The sequence below is a fragment of the Cupressus sempervirens genome, chromosome 11 (assembly GCF_028749045.1).
Source record: "Cupressus sempervirens isolate cs-2001-9-10 chromosome 11, ASM2874904v1, whole genome shotgun sequence".
NCBI classification, from domain to species: Eukaryota; Viridiplantae; Streptophyta; class Pinopsida; order Cupressales; family Cupressaceae; genus Cupressus; species Cupressus sempervirens.
The window spans coordinates 282,803,783-282,820,690 of NC_143128.1; the positions used below are offsets into that span (position 1 = coordinate 282,803,783).

General features: G+C 34.3%; 1 protein-coding gene across 3 annotated transcripts in view; it reads left to right on the forward strand.

The window, feature by feature from the left end:
* The window catches only part of LOC149529210 (Tetratricopeptide repeat (TPR)-like superfamily protein), a 185,194-nt gene that overhangs the window by 22,562 nt on the left and 145,724 nt on the right, over positions 1-16,908 (forward strand). For all 3 annotated transcript variants that reach the window (XM_089811601.1, XM_089811602.1, XM_089811603.1), the window contains exons 2-3: positions 15,057-15,603; positions 15,785-16,055. In XM_089811601.1, the coding sequence (XP_089667727.1) occupies positions 15,057-15,603; positions 15,785-16,055 (818 nt within the window). The remainder of the gene's footprint in view (positions 1-15,056; positions 15,604-15,784; positions 16,056-16,908) is intronic.

The following is a 16,908-nucleotide window of genomic DNA, read 5'->3' on the forward strand; positions in this document are numbered from 1 at the left end:
TGTCGCGCTAGGCGTGCTAAAAACTATTGACACAAAAAATTACACCCATGCTTGACGTGTTATCCTCTAGCAACCTTGTGTAACAGGAAAACAACCTTCAAGTGTGGGACTTGCTCTCTGAGGTTGAATCTCCGGAGAAGGAAGACTTCCTTACAATCAGGATGCACCTATACCAAAAATTTTGAGGAAAAGGGAAGGATTGCATGAAATTAAAATGCTGAAAAGGAAAAGAGGCAATGCACTAGATTGAAATTCAGTTAGTCTTTCTGCCTATAGCTGCTCTAAGCATCAATAAAACACCCAATATACACAAATCTTCACTCTAATCTACCTTCCAAGAACTTGTATGAAGGTTTAGAACTTATCAGATGTTGTATGGAAAATAATTTTCACCAAACAACAACTACAAGCATCTCAAACATGACACACGAATTAAGCAAATAGAAAAGAAAAATTCACCATAATGCAAGGAATATGCACATACTAATGAATGGCAAGAAGAGGTAAAAAACAAGAAATTTCATTAATGCAAAGCAAAAGAAAATTGCCAAAATAGAGCATAAATGTTGCTGTAACAGAGAAGAACATCCCAAAAAAATATTTACAAATGTTGCCTTTATAGATCAAAGCATAACACAGATCTAAACTTGAAGTTCAAACTCCAACTAGATTGGAGTTAAGTTACAAAGGAGATGAATAAATAAATACTAGAGTAAAATTTGATCTTTTATGCAACTTGATTTTCAAAAGTGATAGGAAAAACCAAATGAATGCACCTAGCAGTTGGAAAGATAAATTTGCATAAGATAATACTTGTAGATCAATAAAAAGGGATGGGGATGCATTGGCGTCATGATATCCAAGCCAAAAAAGTTAGTTTGCTTTAAATACTTAGCTCTGTAAATGTGTCATAGCCAGAAAGAATCAAATTGCATCGTTGTCAAAAACTGTTGGGATGGAACAACAAGAAGTGTTAACCCTCTTGTAACATTGACCTATTGACCGTCGCAATTTCACGAGAACCTCTAGCAAGCCGTTGCAAAAACAAGGAAGAAACTTGGGCTGTTGATTATGAAAAGATGTACGACATGAAACTTGATCAAACATGGTACTAGTGTTAAGTTCGTAGTTACAAGATTGATTCGATCATGAGATTCATTGTTGTTGGTAAATCATCATTTAGTTATATATATATATATATATATATATATATATATATATATATATATATATACTTATTATATTATATATTATATATATTATTGTTAATATGTTATTTATATCTAATGATGATTAACCACAAGAAACATGTCTCTTCATGAGACATGCCTCTTCCTCTCATATTTATAAGTCATTCAATATGCATTTGGAAAACAATCAATTACAATGGCAATCGTTAGTACATTTGCAGAGATCTAAGAAATTAATATGGTATCAAAGCAAGGCTGCAAATGTAGGAAATGTTGATATTAAGAAGAGACAATAAGTTGAAGAATGACGTGAATGACGGATCAAAGGAAGATGGTAGAGAAGGAAATACAAATACCATCAACGACAGTAATCAATGAACCCCGCTTCACATTGAGTACAAGAATCACCACTGCATTTATATGTACACAAGAGTGTGATAGTTATTGTCAACATCGACATCCAAGCAAGGACATATGAACAAAATAGGGAAGAACATACATGTGGACAAATGACAACTTTTTGAAGTGAATGGAATAGTTTTGTCAAACTATATCTCTTTTGTAAGACTTGACAGGTCAAAGTTCAATAGGGCATATAAATATAAGGGGAGCAAAGCAGAAGAAACACCAAAAGATCGTCAGTTAATGAAATACATTTAATCATTTTGATAATCATCGATAAATTATTATCATCAAAATAGCGATGCTTCAAAGCGATTAAGATGTGAATGAAGGTCAATAGAATTTATGTTGTATACTATATTTAATAAATACTTGGATTGATAGGATAACTCTTGCAAACAAGCGATTAAGAGATAAAGTCTATCCTCCCATCGAAGAAAGTATGCGACTACCATCAACAATACCAAGATTAGATTCACACAAAGACAAGAGAGTCTTAGTCTATAACGCCACACTGGGACTTACAAATAGATGGTGGCACCATTGGCGACACTTCAAATACTGCGGGTTGCAAAGCGAGACAAAATCATTCCATCAAGAGATTAAGAATGAACTATCTCCTAACAGATAAAACAATGACTTTTCATTGACCAATGATTGTGTCTGCAACAATATTTAGTATGTGTATATGCTATATATACCTAGCGGAGGAGACAAAATGACATCGACGCTGAGTTGCAATTAATATGCATTGGAAGTTTTTAATCTTACAAGAATAAGATACAATCGAACCCCGTTACAAGTCAAGGAAAGATATCAATCAATTAAAATAAGTCTTAATTCCTTCTGCACTAGTTGACAGCTCTTCCAATTTGTCCAACTCGGCGTAATCAAATCTGACATCATTCTATTTACTGTAGAGTCTCTCACAACCGTTGTAGAGCATCATGAGACCTGAACCTGTATTGCATATAATGAACATGACAAAATTGAGCATTCAGATCAATAAAGTGCATCGACTCTAGAGATTATATTGTGAACAATTCACGCACATATATCTGAAGATATTGTGATCGCAACAGATAAATTCATCCAGTTTTGGAGGCAATAGCTCATAGATCACAACAGAGGTCACAGTGTTATAAACAACATGCATAAATTATTGTGATATAGAAACGTATACATCATATATACCTGTAAGAGAATATACATCAGAACATATATATTGAAACTAATTGCAGAACTACATAGTGGGATCGACTAAAAGTTCAATACCCATTCGGCAGATCCATTGTCATAGACAATCAAATGTCTATTGAATGGGAGGGAGATAAGGACCTCCAGATTTGTATGGACAACAGTTAAGATTAGACCTCAGTTCCCTTTTATCCATCAACTGTGTATATTTGAACAAATGGCATAAGAATAAAAAGACAATCAGAATTGTCTCAGATAGAATATAAGGAATGAATGATGTGAAGTTCATAATATAATATAAAACAAATACAATTATACAAGAGACATCCCATAACTAATTAGTGGGAGAAATCTTAGGCAAAGTATGAGGATTTGAATTATGAAGATATCTTAATAGCAATCCAAATTAGCCCTGCGGCATAAAGTAAATAGAAAGTCAAGACATAGTAAGGAAATATACTAACGTACTTGGGAAAGACATGATAACCAGAAAACAGAGATAAAGAGAAGTATTATCAGTAGCTACTTCATATCAATCTGGGAATGCCAGAGAAGGATAAATTATTGGGATGCAAATCAGACAAATGGAATTCACCACGTAGTGCAAGATTTTAAATATGCTCCAGTCAAACTTATCTCCTTTTCAGCTCCCATCATCTGCTTGAGAATTAGAGTTATAACAGATTTCTCACTTCGGTACAAGGAGAGTTATAGCACTATCCGATAGCCATACATATATAAATCTACAACCATCTAAAATAAGGTTGTCCACTCATTAAACATAGTGGAAATAATATTAGATGAATCTACAAGTCCATATGGAATACCATTGAATAGAAGTAAAAGGGAAGATGAGTGAGTAACTGGAAATTCTAAACAATGGAATAAGTGGGAATTTACATTGTGTGGGTGAATGATTACCTTAACCAATGTTTCATTCCCTATTGGAGGCATTTTCTTGTTTGATGTATATGGACCTTCATTGGAGCAACTTGTATCAAGAACATCAATGTGCAAATAAGTATTTATTATCCTTGAGTATTATATTTACTTACTTATTGTAGTCTCTTTGTTATTTGTAATTCTATACATACTATAAGAGTTATTTGCCTTGATCTTTTCCTTTATGTTTGACGATGTTCTTACAGGAAAAGAAGGTTGGTACTTTACACATGCTACCAAATATTATGTAGACTCAATCTAATGATAGTAGCTCCAAAGACCCCAAGATGGATGAAGTGAGTCTCTTGAAGCAAACATCTTTGATGGCTGACATTATGAGATCCTTCTACATTAAGAGGGAGTATGACACTTCTTCTAATGAAACGCAAGATCTTAGAAGATTGATACTCAGAGGGAGTCTAGAAATACATGTGGGTGACTACATTGATATTGATGGGCCTACTCATACATATATCATGAGGAAGTGATGACATATCACCAAAAAATCAGAAAATTGATATCAAATTTAGAGTGAGTTCGACAAGCATTCTTGGGTGAAGAGAGATTCTAAGGAATTAATTAGAGGAGTTGACCTCCCAAGATCGATGTTCAGAGGGAGAACTTTTGAGATGCAATCCTTTGTGGATAATATCTTCTCTATGAGGAGAAGTTCTAAGATAAATTCTTTATAATACACTGTCCTTTATGAGAAAGAAGTATGAGGTGAAAACCCTTTGTTTCACCCTCTAGTAGCAGCTATGGTGGGTCCACCCTTTGACTTGGTTTATGGTGGATATCATGCGAGTTACTGCATTATGTTGTTGTGATTATGTCATGAAAGGTGACGATCTTTCGTTGATGTATATATTTAGAGGGGAGCTATTGAAAGGTGACAATCTTATCAATAATTGGACCTATTATCATAACAAACTACATTAAGTTGTTGTCCCAGAGTGCCAAAAGTTATGATAATGAACAAGAGGCAACTACTGAAAGGTGACGATCTTATCAATATTAGACCTATCTCCTAACACCAAAATGTGTTGGAGCAAGTGTTATCATGGTTATTAGGCCAGATCTTGCCGGACACCATGAAAATTATTGGTGTCATTGTTATTAGGCTGGATTTTGCCGAACACATTGATATCCATCATGGTTATTAGGCCAGATTTTGCCAAACACTATGAAAATCATTTGTTATGGTTCTTTAGGTCGGATCTTGCCAGATACCATAAGTTAAATCTATCATAGACCACACTTAAGGTGGTGTTTAATCTTGTATTATATTTGCTTCAATTCCCTCTTTGCTGAAGAGGGACCGTTGAGGAATTTAGCCTCACAATGAATTGAAGTTAATTCCATATGTTAAATATGTTAATACATATATGTGTGTTGATGGATTCATGTTGATATCCTTAATATGTCATTCTAGGAATATCATACTGAGAATATTTAATATGTTTTAAATATGTTAATATATATATGTGTGTGTGTGTGTGTGTGTGTGTGTGTTTTGATGGATTCATGTTGATATCCTTAATATGTCATTCTAGGAATATCTCTTCATATACTTAAGAGCATAATGTGTTATATATCAATCCTCCCTATCTAAGAGGGAGTGTTAAGTTTGTAGTTACAGTCAGATTGATTTGATCATGAGATTCATTGTTGTTGGTAAATCATCATTTAGTTATATATTATATATATACTTATAGATATATTTTATATATATGGTTATATATTATATATTATTGTTGATATGTTATTTATATCTAATGATGATTAACCACAAGAAACACGTCTCTCCATGAGACATGTCTCTTTCTCTCATATTTATAAGTCATTCAATGTGCATTTGGAAAACAATCAATTACAATGGCAATCATTAGTACATTTGTAGAGATCTAAGAAGTTAACAACTAGTACAGGCCTACAACACTTGTCGGTTGAATAAAGACTTTAAACTAAACGGTTGACACAATTTCCCATGACAAATAGCAAAGAAAATATGGGAAGTGATAACATGAAATGTAGACGTCTTGCCACGTGGCACAATCCTGTTATCTTGCGATCTACCGTGCAACTTGCTAAAGTTGATCACGGGATGCCTAGGGAAAACCATGACCATTGATGAAGAATGGAGATGCATAGGCGTTAAAACTTGAGAAAATGTAATACTAGCACCATTGAATAGAATGGAAACATGTGACAAAGCCTAAAGGTTTCGTCATTTGCAAGGGGCAAAAAGGTAACCCTGTGAAATAGCAAAACAAACATAACACGAAGGTTAGCCACAGATATTATGTGTTAACTCATTGTGATAAATATCAGCCTATTGAAAGTTTCTTAGACTAGTTATCTACAATGGGTTGAATGGGGGCATTAAATGTCCGATAGGTTCTTCAAAAACCCAATTGGGTTGTCGTTAGAATTTTGTGGGTGCCTCGGTTTTCATGCCTCAAATTATTCTAATTTCAAAATTAAAATTTTTTTTTTTGCAGTGTAACACAGGGACTCACACCCCCTCCCAAATTTCTAAGTACCCGTCCCCAAGACATCCCCACACTGGGTACTTGCGTACTCAAATACCCCCACCTCTGCTATTCTGCAACCATGTTGTTGCTGGAATGGGTACTTGAATTTCTATCTGAGATTTGATTCTGATTGTTATTATTGGGTATGTAATATGTTACTATGTTGAATTTTCAATGGTTCTAGTTCATGTTGCAATTTTGCTATGTTCAAGTATTTTAGTTTGGTATGTTCCATTGAAACTTCATTCTATAACAAGCATTTCAAGTTCCTATATATATATACTATACAACACCCCTCCCTGCTCTGTCCTCCCCTTGCCGTCGCTTGGTTGTCCCGAAAATGAGGTCCATTTTCTCCCCTTCCTGGAAACTTGTCCCACCATCTTGCCATCTTGCCGTATCACGATATTGGTGTAACATTAGTTTTTTGAGATCTCTTATGTGTCTTCATCTAAATTTTCTAGGTCTACCCACAATTTTATCTCAAACTCCGTGCATGTTCAGTTGTGATTGATTTTTTAATCAAAAATTGTATCCAATCATCTATAATCTGCAATGTGCATATAAGTTTTTGTTTTTTTGGGTTTTTCGTTTATCCTAAAAAATCGTTCTTTGGGTGTTGTAATAAGCAAAGTTCTGTGAGAGTTAGGGTTTTAAACTATTTTTCTAGAAAAAATGATGCAATGTAAAACTTTGGTTTATGGGTTTTTCATTTTTTTAGCACAAAAACCATGGCTTCATAGTACTCTTTTGCAAAAATTCTTGGTCTCTAACATTTTCCAGATCTAGAGAGGGTCGTAATTGTTGGGTGGATATTTTGCAACCGACAGTTTTGGATAAAATTCTAGTCGCAAAATAGGATGACCAGCCGTAGCTCATGAAACAGAGTCTCTCATACCTTAAAGGGAAGACTCTCCCTTCTCACCGTTCCTTGGATCAACTCAAGGTAAGCAAGAAGTCGAGAGATTTTATAAAATGGGTGTTACCATTATCTTTTTTTCATATCTTTTAAAAAAGAATCCACTTACTCATGGAGCGAGTAATGGGCAAGGTGAATCTCTAACTACACTTCTATCAAGAGCTAGAAACAGTGATACTGATAAACCTTCACCAACTCAAAGGCTAGCTGAAAATGTACCGGTTTGGCTCTAAGTTCGGTTGTACTACTATATGAAAAAACTTTACAATTAGGGCACAAAGACTCCTAAAAGTAAGAATAATTAAACTTTTTTGCGAATTAAGAAGTATAAGCTACATAGAAAGCTTCTAGCTATATATTTCCACAACCGCTTCCAGTCAAAGCTTCGGCTCTGATTGCTTCTTAAATCACTATGCTCTTTTATTGAACACACAATAATAACATGAATCAAGAAAATTGGTACAAATTACAATCAAAGCTTCTAATTTGCTCTATCACAATTGCTTCCAGTCAAAGCTTCGAAACCAATTGCTTCTTTTATTCACTTTTTTGCCAAATTTGTACTACACAATCAAAGTTATGCTTTCACACATGTGGCAGAGCTCTCTTGTATACAACAAAAGATTATTTTTACAATTAGTGGGCACTCCTTTATATAGGCACAGGAGTTGAGAAAAAGGTGGAGGAAAAAGTGGGAGCAACTCAACCAACTTTGACCTAGTCTAACTAGAAGAGAAAGTATAGGGTTACATCCAACTGCATGTGCAACTCGCATTACATCTTTTACATACACATGTACATGCAACTTGCATTACATGTAATTACATTTTTTCATGTAATGCATTCTCTCCAACTACAAATATGAAAGAAGATAGAAGAGAAGGAAATAATCCTAGGGATTGTCTTGAAAGGCCTTGTACTTGGCAATGCTATCCCAGATAATAATAGGATTGGGAGTTCGTGTATTTTGTGCCACTGGATTCACCTTGATAATCACGCTGTTACGTCTTTTGACAACCTCTGACTTTGATGAATTGTCTGCTGTCATGTGGAAACTTGATGTGATCCAACTTTTCTTGCTCAAGTTGTCATGAATTCTCCTTTGTAGATTGGTACATTATGGATTCTCTGACACTTTGAAAACCTTCTTGATGGTGTCTTGATGTAAAGTTAGAACAACTTTCCATCAACACCTTTAACGCTTTTTTTGAAGTAAAGCGTTTGGCGCATGGGAATGCGTGCAAATGGAGATTGCTGATTTCCAAAATGTGACTTGGGCTTTCAAGATGTCATTGCACGGAAAATGGATTACATGTAAATGCACCATGCAACAAGGGATGAAGGATGAGATGAAAAACGTGGAAAGATGCGGAAACATGTATTTGTTTATGAAGGTGCGAAGTGTTGTGACATGGAAAATAGAAGTGAAATGTGATGATGCTTTGGCATGAAGTGATGCAAAAACAAGTTCTTGGGAAAGAACTTGTAACTTCTCCAAAGTGGGGAAAATTGACAAGCAAGCACAAAGCACAAAACAAACACATGCCTTTGGCAAAAGACTCAAACATGCCAATATGCAATGCACTTCAACACTCAAATTCGAAATTGGAACTTGGGAAAGAACCAAAAACATGAAAATAAGCAAATTCTTCATTTTTAAAGGAAAAATGCACTTTCCATGGCATAAATTTCAACGAGTGGCAATCATCAAGCAATTATGTGCATAAAATCAGCAATATAAGCATAAATTAAATAGCATGAAAGAAAGAGTCCACTTACATGAAGATCAAGTGCCAAAAATGAAGGAGAAAGAGCCAAAATAACAAGTTTTATAGACTTGAAGATCAATTCTCTTTAAAATTTGGATTTTCAAACAACTTTTTGACTTTTTCCGTAGTTGCATGTAATGGACATTCAATGGTCGAATTTGACACGAGAAGGCCAAAAACGTGGTCTCCAAAGACGAGTACGCATTAAAACTCAAAAACAACCCCTCTTGATCCAAATGTATGGGCTGAAATACTATTTTTTGAGTTTTTTGAACAAAAACAAGACTTTTTTATGCAAAAATATGGGCCGTTTTTGCAAAAACGTGGCCAAAAAAATGCATGTTTTAAAGTCATTTTTGACTTGTGAATGCCAAAACGACTTCTCGAAATGGATATACATGGATCCAAATGCAAAAAAGTGACTCCAAAATGCAAAAAAGTGGATCAAAACCCCAATTTTCTGGGCGTTTTTAGCAAAAACGTGATTCATAAAAGGCATAAAATGAATTTGTTTTTGGCTTCTAAGTGCAAAAATGTGAGCTAAGATGTACTGCAAATGATTGAAGATGTTGAAACTCCTCTTTTCCTTGCAAAAAATGTGATTTAAATCACTCAAAATGGATTTATTTGAAATTTTTTCCAAAAACGTGCCTTTGGAAGGAGTTTGAAAATTTGTTTTTTAGCAAGAGAAATCCATTTTTGATGTTAGAAAATCCATTGCCAAGCAAAAACGACCCTAATGGAAAAGATCTCATGCAAATCCATTGAGAAAATCTCTCACAATGATCAAAATCGAGTTCTTGGAAAGCAAATGCATGCATTCCTTCGAAAACAAACTCTTGGAGGGTCAATGCATATATTAAAACAGGTCTTTTGATCAAAATTGGACATTTTTAGGTCACTTGCATGTTTTAAAACATGCATTTCTCCAAAATCACACTTTTTGGGTGTCATTACATGTTCTAAAATGTGCTCATAGGCAAAAAGGAACCTTTTGGAGAAGGAAACATATTTTAAAATGCAACTCACCTTTTAGATGTCTAAGCATGAAAACTTCTCTTTTGATGCAGTAGCATCAAAAAGTTCCACTTATGATGGACTTTTGATATAATGACATTAAAAAGGTCAACCAAAATGAACTTTATACGCAGTGACATGTAAAATGCCCACTTTTGATGGATTTTACGTGTAATTGCATATAAAAGGTCCACTTTTAATAACTTAAAACCATTTATTCAATTTAATTTTATAGAAATGTTGCTGAATGAGACATAAGCAATATTAATATATCATATTAAAAATACAATACATAAATATCATTTAAAAAGTAACATTTAAATGAGCATTTGATTAAAAAATAAAAAATAAAAAATTTAAGTTAAAAATTTAAAGATAAAGTAACTGAAAAATATAACAAAAAGTGAATTTTTAAGTCATGTTTATCAAAAAGTGAAATTCAAATTGAAAATATAATGTCATATTTTTAATTTGTGCTGTTGCATCAAAAAGGTCCACTTTTGGAGCACTAAAATGACCATAACTTTTGATTGACAACTTCGATTACACTCTAGGTTGGACCGAATTGAAGGGAAAAGTGAAAGGCATGACATGAGCAAAACCAAAGGACTAAAAATCAAGAAACACAAACCCAAAAGCAAAGAAAAGGACGACAAAGGCTTAAAAAATCAAGCAAAGTCTCGACAGAAAGCAAAACGAAAAAGACTTGACGAAAACCTTCAATAAAAAGATTCATTATATCAATTGGTACCAATAGGTTGATCAATACTAACCAATTAAATAATGAACTAAACTCAAAGAAATGCAAAACTAATTTGAAAAAGTTTCGTACTGTTACTTACGTTTTGTGGTGACAAAATGCAGGACAACAGTAGCCACTGCAGAATGTTCCGAAATTTGTACAATGACCATTAAGAGAGGATATTAGGATAATATCTTCCAAGATAGAATGTTTCTTTAATGGTTATTTAGTCGTTTTTAGTTTGTATAGGAAAGTTTCCTATTCTATCTTCTTTCACTGTATGTTTTCTTAGAAACATCTTATTTGTACATTCTATAAGAATGATTCCATTCTTTGTTAATAAATATCCCATTATTCTGTCATCTAGCCTATGCAAGATTGTTGTCTATCAATATTTGTCTTTTTTGTTCTTATTTGATGATTGAATGAATGTGGGTGTCATAGGGTGACACTTAAATGATTGATTTTTGAGTGATGAATAGATTGATGATGACTTGATTGCAGGATTATTCACTTTGTTGAATTGATCTTTTCCGATTGATAGATTGTTTGATTCAACCTTTGTTGATTCATAGTTTGCTTGATTTATGAGTGATAATCTAAGTTACCATGGTTCATCCCTACATGCATCGGACTAGTCGAAGTTTGAACTGTTTCAAAGTTTGGGTCCGGTTCGATGTTTGGTTTGGACAGGGTGCGATATTTTCCTTGTTGGTTCGAACCCGAGCGGACCATGCCGTTAATTGTTGAACCACATTCAAACGACTTCATTTCTGAGCCCCTTAGATGGCAATAAAGCGTTTTGTTTGCAAAATTTAATGAGTTTTTGTAGAGGTTGCATACTTGGATGCTTCCATTGCTCGGCTTACACTACATGATTTTGAAGAATTTGATGCCAATACCATTGTTGTTGTTGTTGCTGCTACTGATCCCATTAGCCTTAGCTCTATTGCCGAGTCAACTAATGCCAGAGAAGAAGAAGATGAATATGAAGAAGAAGATGAAGATTGAAGAGTTTTAGAATATTAATAGATTTTTATTCCATTAGTTGAACAATGAATGTGAAACAATGATACTTGAACTCGATGCTTTGATTTATTTTTAATGTTTTGAATCTGTGATGTTGAACTTCTTACTTGAACTATATGATGGTATGATCACTATGATTACAAGTTTATGGTGTTTTTGTTGTTTAAATGTGTTTATGCTATTATGCTACATTCTAATTTTAACTCTCTCTCTCTCTCTCTCTCTCTCTCTCTCTCTCTCTCTCTCTATCTATATATTTTACTTGTTTTTATACTAATGAACCTAAACCCCCTTTCCAAATTTTTTGAGGAAGTTGCGAATTGGTTCTCAAACTTTGAACTTGGAATTGAACTCGAACCGGTAATTTAGGCAATAATAGATAGATGACCCTTGAATATTTAGAATGATTTCTCCTTTATGCATTATTGGAGAAAGGGTCTCCACCTTTCATAAGAATTGAGTCACCACTTTCCATTTTAGCCTTTGAGAATAATATACAATTCCCCAACTTTCTCTCTTGGGCGCCCTCCTCAAATTAAACCTTTTACTCTTTAATATTTATACCTTTCAAATTGAGGAAGTCACATCTCTTCACATATCTGCCCTTGCAATGGTTATACCCTTTCACATTTACTATCCTCTGGAAGGGTCACAACTCTTCATTATTCATGCCCATTGGAAGAGTCAACCTTTCATAACTGCCACCTTTTGAAAGTGTCACAACACTTCATGACTACAGCCCTTTGTCTTTTGAAGGAATTACTTTGTCATTCTTCCTTCTCCATTAATAATAATTCTTTTTTAATTTACACCTTCAAACAATGTCCTCTCTTTATACTTATACTTTTAGTCTGCATAGACTTTCCTTCTCAATTTGCATCAAAACATCTTTATGTACCTGCATATATTTTTCTTTTCTATCTGCATATATTCCGTATACAATTCTGCTATAAATTCTTCATACAATTATGACTTCAACCTTTCTTTGATGATTTTCCCTTTTATCATCTCCTTTGCAGATCTGCAAATGTAATTCTTATATAAATTCTTGGTCCCCCTCAAATGCACTTTACAACTTCTTAATATCTCTTCCCAAAAGTGGTGTCTCTTCCACTTTTCAGTTGCTCATTAACCAATCATAATTGCTGCTTTTATTTCGAACTCAGAATTTTTTCTGAATTCTTTCCAATTCCAACCCGGTTATTCCATATTTCAATTTCCAAATCTTCCTTGCTCCATCCATACTTCTGCCTTTCCTTTTTCCCTTAAATGAAGTTTCTCGTTTCTCCCTTTTATAACTCACATTTAAGGGAGAGAACTTTTACATTCATTCCTTTTGATCATTTGTTTAACTTAACTAATTTTTTTTAAATTTTAAAAATCTAATTATTATTTCATATTATTTAATCCTATTTCAAGACGGGAACATGACAAATGTTTACAAAACTTGATTAAGCTACTTGATTTTCGAAAGGGAAAGGGACTTTGCTCTGTTTGTGAATGCTGAAATGTTGAAAATTTCATCCATGGCTGTCCCGGCTTGCTTTGGACTGCTGTTTACCTTTCTTCTTGGCAACTTTTTTCTTGATCTGGCCAATATTTCCACTAGGCAGACATTGTCAAATGGTTGTCGTAATTTGATGGCCTTTTAGTTGTTCAAGTCACATTGTCAGACCCAAAATTATCACCAAAAGTGACTTATTTTATGTTTTCCATTAGGTGCAATTTTGTGCTGGATAAACAATTCTTTGGTGGAGATTTTTATTGGTTAAACCAAGGCAAAACTTTGCCTAGCACTTGTGTCATCATTTTACCTTGAATTGCTGCGGCATCTTTTTGCCATTTGTGCCATGTTTGGGCTGAGATTTATGTTGGCTAAGCCAACTTAGAAGTTTGCTTGTAACAACCAGCCCAAAATTATTTAAATTTTTCTACTGAAATAAAGGTACACTCTTAACACTTTCTGATCACCTAGTTCCTGCAATGGGCACGGTAAGAGCATATGGTGTATAGGGCCACACCCAATTATTAAATGAGTTAATCAACTAGACTGCTCGGGGCAGAAAGGCCAAGCAGGTCTACACTTCTTTGGTGGAGTGTGCTTGATGCATGAAATTGAAAGGGAATTCACAAGATGATAGTGCCAGCAAAATCTTCACTTGTGCAGTGGAGTGTGCTTGAGGTAATCTGGAAGGAAATATGTAGACACTTATTTAGTGGAGTGCGCATTTACAACAAATGAGATAGTCACACAAGACAGCAAACCACCCTTACCTATGCTTATTCAATGGAGTGTGCTAATACACGAAATGCCAATATAAATTACTACTGTCCAGGGTAATCTAAAACCATATACAAGGCACATTGCATTATAAACATTATTTAGAAAGGTAAACTGCTCATACATGCTGATATAGAGTTCCGATCACGACTATAGACTTCTGTAACAATCCAAAATGAACTGAATAGCATAGATAAACCAGTGTTTCCAAGTGCCCACAAGAGTTATACTTTGTAGATGACACAAGAGACTGATGTAATACTGATATTGCTTTGCAATCACTTACATTCTGTCACATGTCTGATGCAAACTGAAAGACACCGTCAACGCTACTGTATACTGCTGCAACACTGTAGAAAGAAACAAACACATCCAACAGGGAGATGACAAAGGAATAAACACTCCAAAGTTCCAAACTACTCCAATTTACACCTGAAATACACCAATAGTTCAGAACTGTGTTTCAAGCAGTTCCTGAAAAGCTTTAGTTTTAATAATGTTCAAGTTTATGAAAATCCTAGCATATTTCCTTTTTGATTTTTACATGAATAGACACACCAAATTTCCAAACTACTCCAATCCACACCCAAAATATACCAATAGTTCAAAACCGTAATTCAAGCAGTACCTGAAAAGCATTAGTTTTAATAATGTTCAAGTTTATGACAATCCTAGCATATTTCCTTCTTGATTTTTACACTAGATACATACAAATGACATTGCCCTGCACACCACATATTATTCCACAAGTATTAATTTAAAATTAATATTTATATAAATATGTTGTCCACTTTTTATACTTGTATCCCCTCTGTCATTTACCATCCAAATCACAACATGCGAACCCCAATATATATGATAGTGCAAATGTCCACATCCTGCATTTTAATGGTATACCATGGATAAACAGAAGACATGAAATAGTATGTTTTTAACTAAGTCATTTTTTGTTATGTACTACTGTTATTCTAAACTGAGACCCATAATACAAGAATAGAATATGTTGATAATTTCATATGAATTTGTTTACACAGGGACTTGTTGAATTATCTGAAGCATCTGGAAAATTGGATAAGATGGTGAAGGCTTGTGAATCAATTATTGAAATAGCCAAGACAACAGATGATAAAGCACGTCTGACAGACTATTTATGCAGGCTTGGTAGAGCATATGCCAAGTCAAATGATTATGTAAAAGCATCTCAGACATGGAAGACTCTCTTGGGTATTGTGTCAGTGTCAGAAGCTCAGAGATTTGAAGCTCTTTGTGGTCTTGCAGATGCTCAGGCTGTAAAAATGGGAAAACTGAGCCCAGAGCCTTACATAAATCTCTCACAAATGGAGCATCCTTCTTGTTCATTAGCTGAGATAGATGCAAGCAGGCCTGTTCCTTTGCTAGATTCTATTTCTCCAGAAGACATTTCATTGTCCGTGAAAGATAAACGCCATTTATATGATACAGTTGATTCTTTGGAGGCATTATTGAAGGAAATCATTAACATATCTCCCCAATCACATAGATATCAAGATATGTTTCTAAAGCTTCTGCTTGATCGCATGCAAGAAGCTCAATCTTTTGGAGGTGCTTTCTTTGGTTCTCTGTTTTTTGGTTGTCATAAGGCTTCTGAATAGGTTTCTTTATATGGTATAGTGCTTATATAATACTACAATGAAGTGTCATGTTTTACATCATGACAAGTGTGATCTATTAAGTGTAATTTTACATGCAGTTTAGAAAAGGGCTCAATTATCACCTCATGCAGGACAGAAATACAAGCAGGCACAATTGCAAGTCATGCAGCATTCTATGGCTATGCTATCCTACTTCTTTTCAGAAAAAGCACTGGAATTAACATTTACCATGTGTGTCGAAGATAATAGCGATCAGATTTTCGGAGCTATGGGGATGGAAAAATCAGATGCTTGGGAAGGACGGATACTGTGGTTGGGAAAACGTTTGGCTCATATCTATCCTCAAGATTGCAGATCTCTTGTAGCTATTGCCTCTGCTATGCATTGCAGATCTGGGTACAGGTATCTACTGTGTGTTTGATATACATATTTTAAATATGCCTATAATTTGAGAAGTCTCTTGCAGAAGAGATGCAGCTTATTACTTCAAAGATTATGATAATTACATCAGCTTGGCAAAAAATCACCTCAAATACCCAGAAAAGAAGACAACCCAGAAAAAAAAACAATTTTTTATTATTAGATGTTCAAGTGAGATACATGTATTATTTTTCTTAATATCTTTTTCTTGCTAACCCATGTCATTAGAAAAGAAAAGAGTTTGTGTGCAGTTGTGTCATTTCTGCACCCTTTGTGTTAATTGCAGGAATAGCAGAATCTCTCCAAGACTGGATGGTGAAATGATACTTTATTTAGATTTGAAATTCCATATTTATTTCCCTGGTGTGAGATTTTTTTAATGATAATTCTAGTAGTTGACTATCCTCGCTGTTGTCTATTTTAATTAAGAAACTTGTAAACTATCTAGCAGATAAGTTTGCTTAACAGCTAAAATTAATATAGCTAGCTGCTGTAATATACCAAACTAATTTAAAACTCTCTTCTCTTTTTACAAATTTATGACAAGAATGAATATATTGTCACATTTATTGATTGCTAAATATCTGATGTATGAAGGTGAGAGCATACAGTTAATGGGACATGTTGTGAGTCTTTCACACCATTGCCCCATTGTGAATGGTGATCTCCTCTTTTGCTTGCTAGGTTAGTAGTTGTTGGTCTTAATCTTAGCATGGCAGCATTCTCTGAAGCTTAGAGGGTTGGGAAAGTTAGTTTCATTGGCAAGTCATGCCCTTACTTGCAAGGATGTAATCATGTAAATCAATTTTTATGCCTGGATCCTGCTCTTAAGCAA